The 16,579-nt window shown below is 44.3% G+C and overlaps 1 protein-coding gene across 3 annotated transcripts in view; it reads right to left on the bottom strand.

Annotated features, from left to right (window-relative positions):
* Nucleotides 1-16,579, bottom strand: part of Dcdc2 (doublecortin domain containing 2) — a 208,089-nt gene that overhangs the window by 166,129 nt on the left and 25,381 nt on the right. For 2 of the 3 annotated variants that reach the window (XM_036188983.1, XM_036188981.1), the window contains exons 1-2: nucleotides 10,155-10,718; nucleotides 5,558-5,612 (exon numbers count right to left, since the gene is read on the bottom strand). In XM_036188983.1, the coding sequence (XP_036044876.1) occupies nucleotides 5,558-5,612; nucleotides 10,155-10,447 (348 nt within the window). In that variant the 5' untranslated portion in view covers nucleotides 10,448-10,718. Of the gene's footprint in view, nucleotides 1-5,557; nucleotides 5,613-10,154; nucleotides 10,719-16,579 lie in introns of those variants that run through there. The other variant, XM_036188982.1, reaches the window with a different exon arrangement.

Raw genomic sequence — 16,579 nt, 5'->3', positions numbered from 1 at the left:
AGAACGACCTTGTTCTTGCCTCTTTCCAAACCAATGTTACTCTTTCTTCCAAACACAGGTTTTGACTCTTGTAGAGATAAATATCAAATAATTTCTTTATGATTTATAGGAAGAAATGTTTTTTAAGATCTTCATCTAAGAGAAACAAGCCAAAAATAAAAGACTCATATTTAAAACATTTTCCAACCCACCAAACTTCTACTGCACTTCCCCAGGCCTCCAGGCACACCTCTAGCCAGGTGCACATGCCCCTGCAAGACCACAGTTAACGTTGTAGTTTGGATGTGAGATGTCCCCCACAGGCTGTGTTTGACCCTTGGTTACCAGACAGTGACACTGTTGTGGGAGCTTGTGGATCCCTTAGAAGGGAAGTGGGTTGAGGGGGTGTGCCTTCAGCTTTATAGCTTAGCTGTTTCTTGTCCCATGGGCTTCGAGGAGGTGAAAGCCCCAACCTCACATCCCCATGGTCACAGAACCACTTGCTCCCAAGCGTTCTATGCCATGAGGGATAAATACTCTGAAACAGTAAAGTGAAATGAATCCCCGTGAGTTACTTCTCCTCCTATATCTGGTCACAGGGACACAGAAAGTAAGTAACACCATTGGCTTATGTCTGGCTCCTCCCTGACTCTAAACTCCTACAGAACAAAGCCATGATGTGCTTGGTTTATATATCACACTCAACACAGCTCCAAGGACATCCCAAGAGCTTCGGAGTTAGGGCACCTGTTCTGTCCCTCTCTATACATAGTGAGCTATGGTCCTTTCATGTTTAAAGAAATTGTACTCTAAATAACTATCTACAAATGTCACTGTTTGAAAGACTCTCTCCACAGACAGAACAAGGAATGCAAGGTAAGAGGTGGCATTCACATCTAGGTCAGGGCAGATGCAAGCTGCCTCCAGAAGGGTCCACGGATTATTTTGGAGGAACACAATAATCCTGAAGCAGACAATTTAACACAAACTGTCTCCAGATTGAATCACTGTCCTAGTCAGTCAGGGTTACTACTGCTGCAATGAAACACCATGACCAAAAGCAATTTGGAGAGGAAAGGGTTAATTTTGGTTTATAACTCTCAGGTCACACACTCCCTTGCTGAGAGAAGTCAAGGCAGGAACTCAATCACAGCAGGGACCTGGAGGCAGGACCTGATGCAGAGGCCATGAAAGAGCTACTTACTTACTGGCTTCGTCCCCATGGCTTGTTCAGCCTGCTTTCTTAGAGAACCCGGGACTGCCAGCCCAGGGATGGCACCACCTACAATGGGCTGAGCCCTCTGCCATCAACCACTACAAATTCATGAAAGTAAGAGGCTAAGTGTGTCTTATGCACTGTTTGTTATTCTGCCTTCTCCGTGGTACTTGTAGGTATTCAGTCATATGGAAGCAAAACAGACAAGGTAGAGAAACACAAAGAACAGAGGCAGAAATGGCGTGCAGAGGAGTGAGACCCACTGTGAGCTGGTGAGGGGATGCACCGCAGACTCTGAGGGGTCTGCTGTGTGAGGACGAGGCGCTCTCACAGACCGCATAGTCAAGGAAGGACAGAAGAACCAGGCAAGCTGAACATGGGAGCCTCTAATGAGGTCTGAAACTTGGCCGAGAGGAGGGGAGAAGGGTGGCTCAGTTAGGAAATGCTTCCCAGTACTCACTTACTAGCCAGTGGGCACATGTCTTAACTCTGGCTCTGGGAGGACAGAGACGGAGACTCCCTGAAGCTCACTAGACAGCCAGTCTAGATAAACCAAGAAGCTCCAGGTTGAGGGTCAAATAATAAGATGGAGAACAACTGAGAAGACATCCAAGTTGAGCTCTGTCTCCCACATGCGCATGCATCCACATACGCAGGGAGACAAAGGAGATGAGCCTGGGGGGGGGGGGGAGCAATGACACCAGTCATAACGCTCTGAATGCTAAGGTGAGAAGTACAATCCTACAGCCAGGCCATGGGCACCACTCTATCTATATCGCTATGTAAAAAGCAGCCATAGTGCACCAGTCTTGCAGGCACTGGGGGCAGAATATAAATGCTAAGTCCCAGCACAGAAGCAGGTGTTTCCAGCTCTGGTGTCTAGGGCTCCTCCTCTGTCCTCCATAACCCCAAAGAAGTGCAAAAACCTTCCTGCAGCAAAGCCCACTGGGAATAATTAGAACGACCATGCTTAAAGTGACTAGGTGCATTCTGCTGTGGTGCTTTCGGTGTGCAGTCCTACCACTGCAAGCTCACTGTAGGGAATTACTTCAGGTTTGAAGGAAATTTCCTCTAAAAAGCAGTGTTTATCATTCATGATAATGCATCTTAAAAGGTATTTTTGTATCACTGCTCTGCTGAAGCTTCTTGGAACAACTCTAAACTCTGAAATTCTGTGTACTCTAAACCAGCTTCCAAGTTGTCACTGATGGCCTTCCTCTTACATGTTTGTGTACTCCAGCAGTGGCCACCCATGGGTGCTGCAGAAGATGTGCAGTGTGTTCTCAGTGGACACTGAGTACTGGAAGGAAATCCCCGCCTTAGATCAAAGGAGGATTCATACTTTTTAACGAGAGGCTTCCAAGTCCTCTTTCAAGGTTTGAACACAGTCTTCTAACTTGTGAACTTACTGAATTCCAAAAGTTCGATCATACATCATGTGTGGAAGACAGAGCTACTTCCCCACAGCAAGACTTGCATATGCGAGAGTTGGGGTCTCAGGGCAACCAACAAATACTTTTCCACAGAGAGCAACACAGCTGTCCCCACCCCGACACTACCCTCTGCTTATACAAATCAGGTAGATTTCCAAGACCTCCTGTGAACAGCAGCCCCACAGACAGTACCAGACCCTACAGACCATACACAGGACAAGAGTCATAAGAAAGTAATGTCAAAAAAATTATGCAGCTTTTACATGTTCACTTAATGTGGCGCTTTACAGCTTCTCTTTGGCATAAGTAAACTCCCAGCACTATTACTTGTGTATTTAGGACCTTTATTAAATTAAATAAGCACCGCAGTGCTGAGATGGTCAATCTGAACACCAATGCAGCAGCTTCCTGACTAGCAGCAGTGAGACACACCGCGTGGACACCCTGGAAAAGGTATCACTAGTGTACTCACACGGTTTAGAACTTGCTGGGTCACTGAAACCATAGAGAGCAAACCAGGAATTAGTGAGATGGCTCAGCAGATGAAGGCATTTGTCAAAACCTGGCTGCCTAGTTCCAGCCTCAGGCCCTACATGGTAGAAGGAGAAAGGAGAGAAAGGACCCCCCCTCCTACAAGTGGTCCCTAACCTCCAGGTGAGTACTATGGCACGTATGCCGCCCCCCACCACAATAATACTACAGACCTAACGGTTAAAGCGATATTTCCTTCTTTAGATATATTTATTATGTACATATGATTGTTTTGCCTGAAAGTATGTATATGAACTCTGTGTGTGTGTGTGTGTGTGTGTGTGTGTGTGTGTGTGTGTGTGCTTCCTATAGACATCAGAAAAAGACACTGGATTCCCTGGAACTGGACTTGCAGATGGTTTTAGTATCTTGGTTTTGTTTGTTATTTTTATTTTGACTTTGATGCTGGTTTTATGAGTCAAGGTCTCATATAGCCCCAGCTAACCTCTAATGCACTATGTAGGTGAGGATTACCTTGACCTTTCAGTTGTGCTAGGATCACAGGTATGCAGCACCACATGCAGCATGGAAAAGTTACTCTCAATAAACCTGCTGCACACCTCTTACACTTTACTAGATTCATGACTACACCACAGAGGCTGGAGCTCAAGCTGTCAAGGAATTCATACATCTCAAACTCTACTACAGACTCACATGTTCCAGAACCAATCACATCCAAGGTAGCCTATTTCAAACAAGTGTGTACAGATTCATGTCCAGAACTAATTCACTAATTTATTCTCTATTTCTTCTCAGTATAACTATTAACAAGAGCTCATTCTTTATCCATAATATAAACATAACCAGAAAATGTATACCATTATCTACTTTAAGCTTTAAGGCCCATCACTTTCATAGATAAAGTGATATGCATTGAAAAAAACAAAAAAGATAGACAATATATTGTTTTAAACAAGATGTGGAAATAGCACCCCTTCCATAAACCATTCAGTGAATACTCCTTGAATAATGAAGGTAACCTCACATTCTTCATGTGATGCACAACTCGAGTTTTTACCTTCAATGACTTTCCAGGAGGGATCTAGTCAGCTTGGTGTATGCTTAGGTAGGATGAGAGAGAAAGGGGTGAGACTGTACACAGTGTCTCCGGGTCTGGACTTTGAACAGAAGAACTGCTCTTCCGTACGGCAGTGCTGGATTTGAGGAACATAATAGGAAGAGTGTCCACCTGGGCTGGTGGCAGAGTTCAGTCTGACCTACATCTTTCCATGCCTCACTGGAGCACTTCGGGCTATCATCTGAGCTTTATTTTTTATTGTTCTCACATACAAACTGAGAAATGCATGCTATAGAATTACTAGAGGTTCCACCAGCCTTTCAGAAGCAGCTTAGAACGTGGTGCTCTGGTTCTCTGGTGCACACGACTCACCTCCAACCCTCCTTCCTGCAAGTGTCTGTCTTCCTGCAAGTGACTATGCCCAGTAGAAGGTTAATGCAAGTTGGAAGTGGTTTTCACACATTACATCAGCTGAGGCTGTAACCCAGTGGCAGAATGTTTGCTTAGCATGTTCAAGGTCCCAGGATCCCCAGAACAAAAACAAACAAAAAGGCATGGTGACACACATTCCTAGCTACTCTGGAAGCCCAGACAGAAATTTAAGTTCAAAGGAAACTTAGGCTACAATAGCTGGAGGAAGATCCTGTCTCCAACATAATAAATAAATAAATAAATAAATAAATAAATAAATAAATAAATAAATAAGGAAGAACAGGAGTGTAACTCGGTGGCAAAGCACTTGCTTAGCATGTGTAAAGCCTTGGGTTTAACCCTTAGCACAATAAAAAATAAAAATAATGAAAACAAAGCAGACACATTTTTGAGCCAGACATGGTGGCACACACCTTTAATCCCAGCACTCCAGAGGCAGAGGCAAGCAGATGTCTGTGAGTTTCGAGCCAGCCTAGTCTACATACTGAGTTTCAGAACAGCCAGGACCGTGTAGGGAGACCCTGCCTCAAAGAACCCAAGAGTAATGACACAGCAAGCCCAACATGGCAACCGCTTGTCTTGAGGAAAGCCTCAGGCTGGAAGTGTGATCCTGGCTGCCTCTGACAGGTAAGCTGTCAGCAGGTAGGCAGGATTCCTTGTGGACTTTAAACAGAGTTGTATCCATCACTACTCAAAATCTTCTCACTCTGAACAGGGAGATTTGTATGGGAGAACGTTTCATCCAATCCTGCATACCTGAAGACCTATCTCTTCATTACTGAAAATACTCCAGCAAAGAAAGGACCACTTTTTCCTTAAAACATATAGCACCCCCATATACATTTACATAATTACTATTAAAGTGTTTTCCACATGTCAGACATACTATAAGAAACAACAACCAAAAGATGGCATTAATTCAAAGCTTCAAAATAGAATTTGCATTACCTCAGTATTAACAGTTTCCATTGGTCTTTTCTTGATTTCTCCTATGTCCAAGTAACTAGAAGGTTAAAAAAAAAAAAAAAGTAAGCATTGATTTTACAGGTTTGAAGTCAGTTACATAAAATTTGTAAGCATTATTACAAAGTAAAGCCAGTCATAGGAAATGTATACACCTAAGCAAAAATCAGTAGACACAAGTGTTGTGAGGCCGGTGTTCACATAGCCTCACCAACCAAAGCTGAAAGCATCTGCCTAAACATCAAGAGAACTAAAGTGGAGGGAATGCATGCTCTGGTAGGAAACATTGTCCCTTAATAGTAGTTTATCACTCTGGACTTCCTCTCCTCTCCTCTTCTTCCCCTCACCCTCCGCTCACCCTCACCCTCTCCTGCTCTCTTCCATTATTTTTCCTTAATTTAGAGACACCGTTTTATATACTGAAAACTAGGCTTGAACTCACTGAGTCACCAAGAGTAACCTTGAATTTCTGATCCTCCTGCTTCTACCTCCCTAGTGCTGGGGTTACAGGCAAACGCCACCACATCTGCTTTATGTGGTGCTGGGGCTCAAACCCAAGGCATGCAAGTACTCTACCAACTGACTCACCCTTCAGCTATTTAACGTAGCTCCATTCTGTAATTCTATGAACTGCAATTCATTACAAAAGTTAGATGAAAGGAAATAGTGAAAGCCTGGGAAAGACAGACGGGGCGTCAGAGTCAAACTTGAGAAAGAATGTGGGGTGGTTCAGGCCTTGGATCAGCTTACAAACAGATGGGGGACTGGTTAACCTCTGATATTCTTACTATCCCATTTCTCTTCACTACAGATACTAACTAGTGGCTATTGCCTAAGCACAATTTGCAAATGTGTTATCTTTGTCAACTTCAGAGGATTTAGCCAATCAGTGTGATCTAGTTCCAGTTTTACATGCTTACCAAACTGTCTTATAAATAAGGGATACTAATTATTTTAACATAAAAATATAAATCTAGCTTCTAATTTATAACCACGATCAGAGACTGAACTATCTTAACTACTATTGCAGACAAGAAGTCAAAAAAAAAAAAAAAAAGAGTTTATTCAGATGGTAAAGAACCCTGCCATTAAGCCTGAGTTCCATCCCTGTGACCCACATGGTGGAAGGAGAGAACTGACTTCCCAAAGTAGGCCTCTGACTGTCCCCCTCACCCTGCACATGCGCACACCCACCCACAGGTGCATACAGACAATGATAAGTGCAATAAATTGTTACAAGTTTATATATTGCAATTAACTTTGGCTATTGAACTGGACTCACCATGGGCTGATGATGTTTGGGTTTTTTGGACAGAATGTTAATTGGTATGGAACTTAAACTACATCTCCCTATGCAAATAGCAATTGTGTGAGATGGTGTGATCAATTGAAATCAGCAATGAAATGGGTCTTTGGGGAATTCCCTGGATGTATATTCTCCTGTTTTATATTCTAAGTGTCTCAGACAAGTTAATGGAGGTGATACAACTCCAAAAATGTGTGAGGAACGTTTTAGAGGAGTGTGTATGTGCACTTGTGTGAGCTTGGTCATGTGTGTGCTGCCACTCACGTGAGGGGGTCAAAGAGCAGTTCTGTAAACGGGTGCTCTCCTTCCACCTTCACCTGGGCTCCAGGGCTCAGACAGGTCATTAAGCTTGCAACACAAGCACTGTTACCCATTAAATCATCCATCTCGTTAGCCCCAAGAAAAGTTTTGAGAAAAATACTCTCTAAAAGTTCTGTAAAAGAAAGATTTAAAACTTACCTGGACTTTAGAGACAATGTCAAAAATATTAGAAATGTCTAAGTGAAAGACATTCCAGCAGGATATTGGTCACCTTTTTTGAGAGGGATTTTGCTGTCTTCTCCAACATTATGTTGGCTCAAAATGAAAACCCACAAATGATCGATCCTCAGCACTTTTCAGAATCTTTCCTTCTGTCAGTTGCTTTGGTTGTTATACAAACATACAACGCTAAGCTTCAAACACCCAGCACTTACATCTTTAGTATCTGTCCCTACAAGCATAGATACATACTCACTGCTACTTGAACACCAACATCAGCATGGAAAACTAACTGTGGGAACTTCAATAACAAACTCAGTTTCTGTGTTCTCGTGTGTGAATTAAAAGCAAAAATTGACACTGCAGATCCACTACATACATACAAAAAGCGGTTTGAAAAGCAAGTTCTGTTTGTCTTGAAGCTGTAGTTTTTCATCCTGAATTGGTAGAACCACTCCAACAAAGAGGGATGTGAATGACTATAGTCTAAAGCTTTCGGCTGTTCAAAACCTGAACCAGATTTCCATTCTCACAAAAATTATTCTGTCTCTAAGTGGATTGTTTTTGTTGTTTTTGCCATTGTTGTTTGAGATGGGAGCTCACATTGCCCAGGCTGGCTTTGAACTCACTCTGCCCAGGCTGGTCTTAAACTCCTGTTCCTCCTGTCTCTATCTCCCGAGTGCTAGGATTATATGTCCCACTACACTCAGCTATGGAAATAATTTAATTTAAAATATAGACATAATGCAAGATACTGGCCATAGAGAAACCTCATATTTATAAAATACAGTGGCATCTACAAAATGCATTCATAGCCATAGTTTTTACCTTTTTATTGTTTTAACATAGGGTTTCATGCATCTAAGGCTGGCCCAGTACCACATAAAACCAGGTTTAGTGACACTTTGAGGGATAGAGGAAGGAAGATTATAAGGCTCAGACTGACCATGAACTTCCAATGTAGCAGAAGATGACCATAAACTTATGATTCTCCTGTCTCTGCTTCTTAAGAGATCAGGGTACAGATGTATGCACCATATTGGTTGATTCCAAATACCTGCCCACACACAGCTGTAAGGAGTAAAGCCTAAGTGTTCTGGTTGTATTTCTAAGTTTCTGAAGGTTGAGGCAGGAATTTGGAGTTCAAGGTCATCCTTGGATACATATGGGGTTGAAGACAAGCCAGGATTACATGAGAGCATCTCAAAGAAACAACAAAAACAGTTCTAAATTTCTTACAGACACTCACAGTGTTTCACTGAGCTCTTTTCTCTAGAGTTAGACAAATTATGTTTAAGAGAAGTTTCAGAGAAGGAAAAAATAAATTCAGAAGTACCCCTTGTCTTCTGTAAGGACTGTTTCCATTCCCAGAGAGCAGGACCCCTGGAGCTCAGCTTATACAAGCCAGGTGAACAAGGCATGACTAGAGAACTTCGGTATTTTGGTATATGAAAGTATTTTGGTGGAAATGCTTCCATACAATTAGAAAATAATCACAGGAAATGGATTTATAGTAAATATTTTTAAACTTTTTGCTATGCTGGGGCCCAAGATAAATTTAAAATAAAATATTCTATTTTAGAGCTATAGATATAGATTATCTGTAATCCCATGATTCTATTGGTAGATACAACCAAGAAATAAAAAGCCGAAAACAAATGCTCACAGAAACATCCTTCATAATAGCCCTAGAGTGAACAATCCAAATATCCATCAACTGCTTAATGGATGAAGAAAAATCATTAGATCCATATCATGGAAAACTACTCAACTGGAGAGTGGCACTGATACATGCTACAGTGTGGATGAACCTTGAAAGTGTTAGGTGGCAAACAGAACAGACATCAAGGCCACGTGTTGTGCTATTCTATCCCATAGATACAGGAAATAGATTAGTGGTTTGCTCATGCCTGGAGGAAAGGGAAGTTAGGAGTTGTCAGTTCCTTTAGGTAAGTGATCAAAATACTGTAAAATGGATATTTGTAGTGATGGTTTGCAACTCTGGAAATCATGGAAATGGGTGGAGTCTCCACCATATATGTCAGTAAAGCCTTGGAACGTGAAATGTAAGCGTCTACTATCCTGACAACTCTCAACTCCCACATAAACTTAAGTACCTTTCTTACTGTTCCTATCTCTTCATGGTTTGCATTAAAATTATCAGTGGGAAGTTCCCAAAGATGAGTCAAGTGCCGCAGACTTTAAACTGGTGCTAATTCACAGAAAATGACTGTGGGGAAAGTGGCCCGCGGGTCCTAGAAAGAGACACGTGCACAGACACAAAAGTCAGTGGACTTTTCCAAGCACTCTGTGACTAGCACAAACTCCTAGGACACGGGGAGAGGGCACAGCACCTGGCTGTGTGCATTCTGCTTGCAGTGAAGGAATTCCAACAATGACGAGGGAGATCATAACAGGACATCCAGCCCTTCGAATTAATTTGAAGAAATCTTTTTTTTTTTTTTAAAGCTAACGGAGTGAGCTTTAATTAAAATACAAAATAAACCTGTAATCTCACATTTGGGAGACTGAGGCGGGAGAAAAGCAGATAGTTCAAAGCCAGCCTGATCTACATACTAAGTTTCAGGCTGGAGCTACAGAGACCCTGTCTCGAAATAACCAAATAATGCTGTTGTTTCTACACTGTTTAGCCTGTCATTTAAAATCCACACCTACTGCTACTGGAGTGAAATTCCTTCTCCAGTTTCAACCCTACCTGCAACTGCCAGCACCTTGCTAGACCCACCCGAGGCAGCCTATCAACCACGCCCACGGCGCAGAGGCACACTGACTCACTTGAGTTTCTTGAAGGCTTCCTGGCCCCCAGCCACGTAGTTGCCCCCGCTCTCGATCTGGTCCAGTTTCCTGATGCGATGGCCCGTTCTCGGGGTGTAGATGTTCCTAACGGCCCCAAAGGGCGCCTGCACGCCGCCCGTCACTTCCTTGAGGAAGACGTCGAAGCTGGACACCTTCTTCTCATGAATGACGACACGGCGCCCAGCGAAGAAGGGGTCCCCATTGCGGTACACCAGCACACTCTTCACCACTGGCTGCGACAGGTGGCTGGACCTGGCGCTGGGGCCGTTCATCTTCTCCGCTGGACGCTGGACCCGCTAGCACTCCACGGCCTTGCAACACCAGTTCGTGGACCGCCTCCTGCGGGGACAAGGAAAAGCTACTCGCAGGTGAAGAAGGGCTCGCCGTGCCGAACCAGCCCCAGCAGGTAGCAGTTCAAGTAAGGCGCGGCGCGGACGGCCAATCAGTGCTCGCAGGCTTGCACAGCAGTCTCTCCCGCCCAGCAGCACCCAGGTGTGCTGTCTGGGAACCCGCGTCGCCCGGGCTTTAAACCCCTGCGCGAGCTGAGACCGGAGGGACAGCGGCGGACGCGCGCACTCAAGCGCGCGCACACGCACACGCACTCAAGCGCACCTTAACATGGCGAGATTCAGTGCCTATCATCACAACTGTGTTGCTTCTCCCAACCGCTTCGCTTTTTTCTTTCCCTTGTCTTGAACTCTAATACCACCAGATCCTTCGCCACCCCACCCCACCCCACCCCGATAAAGCCATTAAAATCCCGGCTAAAGTTGCCGGGATTTTCCTTTGAGGAAAACAAACTACTTAAAAGTGCATTGAGCAGTTCGGATGCAGAGGCGCAAATCTGTCGTCCTAGAATTAGGGTGGCTAGGACTGGAGTTTTGCCTCGAGTTCGAGGCCAGTCTGGACTACCTAAAAAGTTTTAAGCCAGCCTCAGTTACAACCAGACTAAATTAATATCAATAAAGTAAGTAATCTGCACAGACAGAAGCTCCTGAGTCCGAAACCCCGGCACTGCGGTCTGGCCAGCGCCGCCCAGTGGTGAGGCTCGGGGTGGGCCGGTCGAAGTGGTACCTACCGAAACTCGCGGGAAGTGGGGGAGGGGCTGGGGAGGGGCACAGGTGGGGGCGGGGCGGGCTGCAGGCGCTGGGCCAGCACGGCGGTGAACCCTACCCCGCCGCGCGTCCCTAGCACCGGTCCTCCCGCCGCCGTTAGAGTCTTCTGAGGGCCCCAGGTCCGCGGGGAGCCCAGTTTGTTTTTTTTTCTCGCCGTTTCCATAGCAACTGCAGCCTCGCGCGGAGAGTTAGCCTATGAACTAGGTCTGGAGCGCGCTTGTTTCCCTGGCTGCCTCTGGCATCAAATGGTAAGGGGGTTGAGAATGAAGTTACCATGCCAGTGCTGTGCCAGTGTGGTTCTTGGAGACCGACACACAGCTAGGTAGGTGATATCCTACAGTAGTTTCAGTGCCTACTATGTGACGAAGATTAGGGAGTGTGTTTACAAGACTTGCTCTGCCCACAGGCTTGCCTCCACACTGGCTGTGTAAATTATTAGGTCAGACTGTGGGGTCCAAATGGAGTTGAGATTTTGATCAAGAACTTTGGTAAGGCCACAGGTGGTAGAGTACACCAGTGGGGGAGCTGAAGGCAGGGAGATCAGCCACCAGTTTCAGGGCAGCCTGGGACAGAGTAAGACTGCAGGGTGAGGGGCCAGCCAAAGAAACACACCCTGGCCCTGAAACCAAAGCCAAAGAAACAGTCTGCCACTGACCAACTCAACACCAAAACCAACCAATCTCTGAGCATGAAATCCAGCCAGTCTCTTAGTTTATCCAAACTCAGATTGAAATATGACCAATTTTCACCCTGAATTCTTCACCCTGGAAAAACTACCCCCTAAGAAGTCCTATATAAATAAGCCTTGTACCTGTTCAGTTGGCAACTGCCTTTTCCCACCCTGGCTGTGGCAACCACCCTCCTGGTTTTCTCCCTCCCAATAACCCTCTTGAATGCGGTTTGGGTGAGACTTCCCTCACCAGAGTGGAGTGGCGCAGAGAAGAAAGGCTTTTTGCTGGAGCAGAGCAGAACTGTAACACTTTGGCTACCCTAGCCGAGCAGAGTTGTTACACTCCACCAGCCTGAGCAGAACTGTAACAACTCTGGGAAAACTCTCCCCTGCCAGAGCATACATTGGGGAAGCCTTTCTCTGGAGCAGAGCTGTAAGCTGCCACGCTTAGGGTATACCAGTTCCTTGGCTCCCGTGTGCCCAGATCCCTGCCCATCTGAGCTGCAATGCTTACAAAGACTTTGTCCCCAAAACAAACAAACAAACAAACAAAAAACCAAAACACTAAAGCAAGCAAACAAGACCCTCAGAAAGGCCAGGAGTGCTGATACACACCTTTAACCCCAACACTAGAAGTAGAAGCCAGTTGATATGTGAGTTCAAGGCAACCAGTTACATATCCAGATTCAAGTCACCTGGGGCTACATAGTAGACCCTGTCTCGAAAAGATTTTAAAAAAATAAAAATAAATAAAAATTTAAAAATAAAACCTCAGTTTGAGGGGCAAATAAAAATGCAGATATACAGGTGTGTGTGTGTGTGTGTGTGTGTGTGTGTGTGTGTGTGTATGTGTGTGTGTGGATGTGTGTGGATGTGTGTGTGTGGATGTGTGTGTGTGTGTGTGTGTGTGTGTGTGTGTCTGCTGAAACAAACCAAACCACTGCTCCCCTTGCTCCTGCTAAGTATGTCTACATTTTTAAAGCAGGCATTGCCATTTAAATGGGAAATGCCTCCATAGGTTCATGCATTTGAAAACTTAGTCCCCAGCCAGTAGAGTATTTGGGAAGAGTGTGGAACCCCTTAAGAGGTGAATTATCACTGGAGGAAATAGTCACTAGGGGTGGATTTTGAGGTTTACAGACTCATCTCATTTTCTCACTAGTCTCTGTTTCCTAATCCACACAGTTGTGAGCAAGCAGCTACTACCAGCTCCTGCCACCATGTGCAAGCACATGCCACTGTGTCTGTAGCAAGCCAAAATAAATCTCTCCTAATTTCATTGGTTTCTTGTTAGGTGTTTGTTCACATAAATGAGAAAAACAGCCAATAACAGCAGGTGTTCCTGCTTCTTCATATTTGAGTAAAAATTTTTAAAACTGTACATTAATCATTTAACAATGTGCCAAGCACTGCATAAAACACTTTACACACACTAACTAATTTAATGCTCACAATAATCTTCAGATGTGGAAACAGATGTTCAGAGAAAATGAGGAAATTTACCTGAACTAACTTACATACAAGACTTCAAACTCAATCTGCCCTATTACAGAACTCTCTTAACCATAGTGATGTAACAATATGAAACATGAACAGATGAGGGTTGCAATATGGGACAGAACGCTTGTGGTTTCGTTTGGTTTGGGGTTTTGCTGTTGTTTGTTTGTTTGTTTTTGAGAGAGAGGATCTCATATGGCCCAGGCTAGACTCAAACTTGCTATGCAGCAGAGGATCATCGTGAGCCTTTGGTCCTCCTGCCTCCCTCTGCTGAATACTGGAATTGCAGGCATGCCTTGCTATACATGGAGTGCTGGAGATGAAACCTGGGAGCTTCATGCATGCTACGCGAGCATTCTACGAACTGAGCTACATCAGCGGCCACAGAAACATTTTAACTAAAGTCACAAACCGCAATGATGCCTTGAAAATTGGCAGCTTTCAAAGGGTCAAAGCGAATAGAATAATACAGAGAGAGGAGAAGAGTGAAGTTTTGGTTGCAGGAATACACAGGTGGAGGATCCATGGAAAAGGAGCTATGAAAAGTCAGCTAAACACTCAGACTCCAGCCCTGTAAAGCTCCCTCCTGTCCCCAGCCCTGCCCAGAATGAAAACATGCTCCCTGCTCAAAACTGAAGAGCTTCCAGATGGCAGGCACAGAGCACTAAAGGAAGCCCAAGATCCTTCTGGGTGTGGGACACTTGTCACCAGTCTGTGAAGCCACCCACATCTGTATTCCCTAACCTCATGATGGTATCTCCAGCCAGGATTTATCTCCTGAGTCACTCTTGATCATGGAGCAGTAAGATAAAAGCTTACCAACATTTTCAGCTCCCTGAACTGAATAAAAAGGGAAACAAGAGAAGGTCACCTGAGTACTGACAGCCCCCTTTCTCTATATCCTGCTCTGTGGAGTTGTGGGAGCCGGGAGCTGCTGCTTCATGCTCCCGACACCTTGGGTTCATCTGCCACATGTCTTGCCTGCCATGATGGATTGCAGTCTCTCAGAGAGCAAAATAAAACTCTGTCCATGAATTACTTATCAGGTACTGAGCCAAAGCGATGAGAAAGCACCATACATTTTCTTAAGACATCTTTTCCTTTGCCCCCTTTCTCTACAAGTGGACTCCACCTGCTCATTTGCTCAGAGCTGGAACATGAACGTTTCTCCTACTTGTATATTTAATGGCGTCAGAGAAATGGCCAACTGCAACACAAAATAAAAGTCAATGTACCTGCCCTCTCTCCCTGCTCCTTTCATTTGCTGATTGGTCCTGAAGTCCTTTTGTTAGGCAAAACCCCAATAGTGAGCAAATGAAACATGCTTTAAGAAGCCAGAAAGGTCAGACAAACCCTTATCATAAATGAGTGAAGTACAATTAGAATCTGCTCGCTGCAGAAAGATTCAGGGATGTGTGAGAACACAGGGAGGCAGGAGGGTTCCTTTTGAGTATCTCCTAAGAGTGCAAATGTATGAGCAGGAGGCCCAAAGGGTCTTCAAGGAGGTTTTAGTGTGCACTGGCAGTAGCACCAGGTTCTGGGTACCTCCTCAGTGTTTTTCTATTGTATTTGTCTACTGACACATGCAACCAAACCTACAGCACTCATTTATGAGTGTGCTTTGGCCACCAAAGATTTACCAATCCCACCCCTTAAGTATTTCTTAAATTCCCTTATTCCAACCCTTTTCTACCTACCAAAAGCAAGGAACCATCCCCTAAAAATTTACCCAATTTTTGGTGTTGTTTCCCTGTTTTCCATTCACCACAACCAGTCAGCCTGCAAGACTGTTGAAAAACAAATGTATTCCTTTCCTTTTCTAGCTTAAAATTCTGCTGCTGATGCCAGGTGGTGTGGCACTGCCTTTAATTCCAGCACTCGGAAGGCTGTGGCAGTGAATTGCTATGACAGTGAATTGCTATGAGCTTGAGACCAACTTGATCTGCATAGAGACCCTGTCTCAGAAACACAAAACACTCTGAAGATGCTTCCCTTTCCCTGGGGGGGAAATGTGGCATCATCAGCTAGGGTAACACTATTCTATGGCCTCATCCTCTCTCCCCTCTCATGGCCCTTGCTACGCCTCTCCAAACCCCAAGCTTGAATCTCTTCCTCCTTTAATATCCCTTTGGCTGTGCTTTCTGCCCCTGCCCCCATCTCCATTTTTCTGGCTCCCTCAATGTATCAAGCCTCTACCTAAATATCATTGCCCCATAAAATCATTTCTGTGCCACTCCCCAGATCAGGATGAGTGTCCCATATATTATCTATTGTTCCTCCATTGTTCTACCATCTGTAATTATGTCTTGGATAATGATAGGTTTAATTATGAATCCTCACGTAATTGCATGCCTGGTCTTAGAAACTGTATGCTATGGGTAGAACATGGAAAGGCTTTTTTGCTTGTTTTATTCTTGCACCTTACCAGCGCCTAACACAGAAAGGAAAAACAGTTATTTCATGAATAAATAGAAAATAAATTATTAAAAAATTAGGAAAAAATAAGCTGTTAAAAAAAACTGAAAAATGTTCCTAAGCCACAAATTACAGTTTCAGGTCAGCAAATAAGCATTCAGCAACTAGAGAATTGGGGGGGGGGGGGGGGGGGTTGTTTTGGTTGGTTGGTTGGTTGGTTGGTTAATTTTGGTTTTTGTTTTTATTTGTTTGTTTGGGGGTTTTTTTGAGACAAGGTCTCACCACTACTGATGTTCAGATTTTTGTTTGTTTTGTTTTGTTTATGTTTGTTAAAATTAACAGTTTGGCTTCAGATAGAAAATGCCTAGAAAAATAATTGAATCCCCTGTGTTATACATTGAAGAGAAAAATCGTATGATTGTTTCAAAAGTTACAGGTCAGATTCAATATTCAGTTAAGACAAAAATCTTAGAAAACTATGAGTAAAGCAGAATTACGGGAGACTTGGTGCGTATCTCAGCAATAAAGTGCTTGCCTAACACACGCCTGGTTCAGGACGCCTGGGTTCCAACCTCAACATCAAGAAAAAGCAATAGAATTATGGCAACGTGACAGGGGGCATCGATCAAAGTGAAGGTACTACAGACCTCACAGCTAGCGAGAGGACGTTGGAGACAGCTTCTGTGAGACTGAGAACAAGGTGAAGC

Source organism: Onychomys torridus, chromosome 5 (assembly GCF_903995425.1).
Source record: "Onychomys torridus chromosome 5, mOncTor1.1, whole genome shotgun sequence".
NCBI classification, from domain to species: Eukaryota; Metazoa; Chordata; class Mammalia; order Rodentia; family Cricetidae; genus Onychomys; species Onychomys torridus.
Note: the sequence above shows the minus strand (reverse complement) of the source record. Positions and strands in the feature narration are given on the sequence as shown.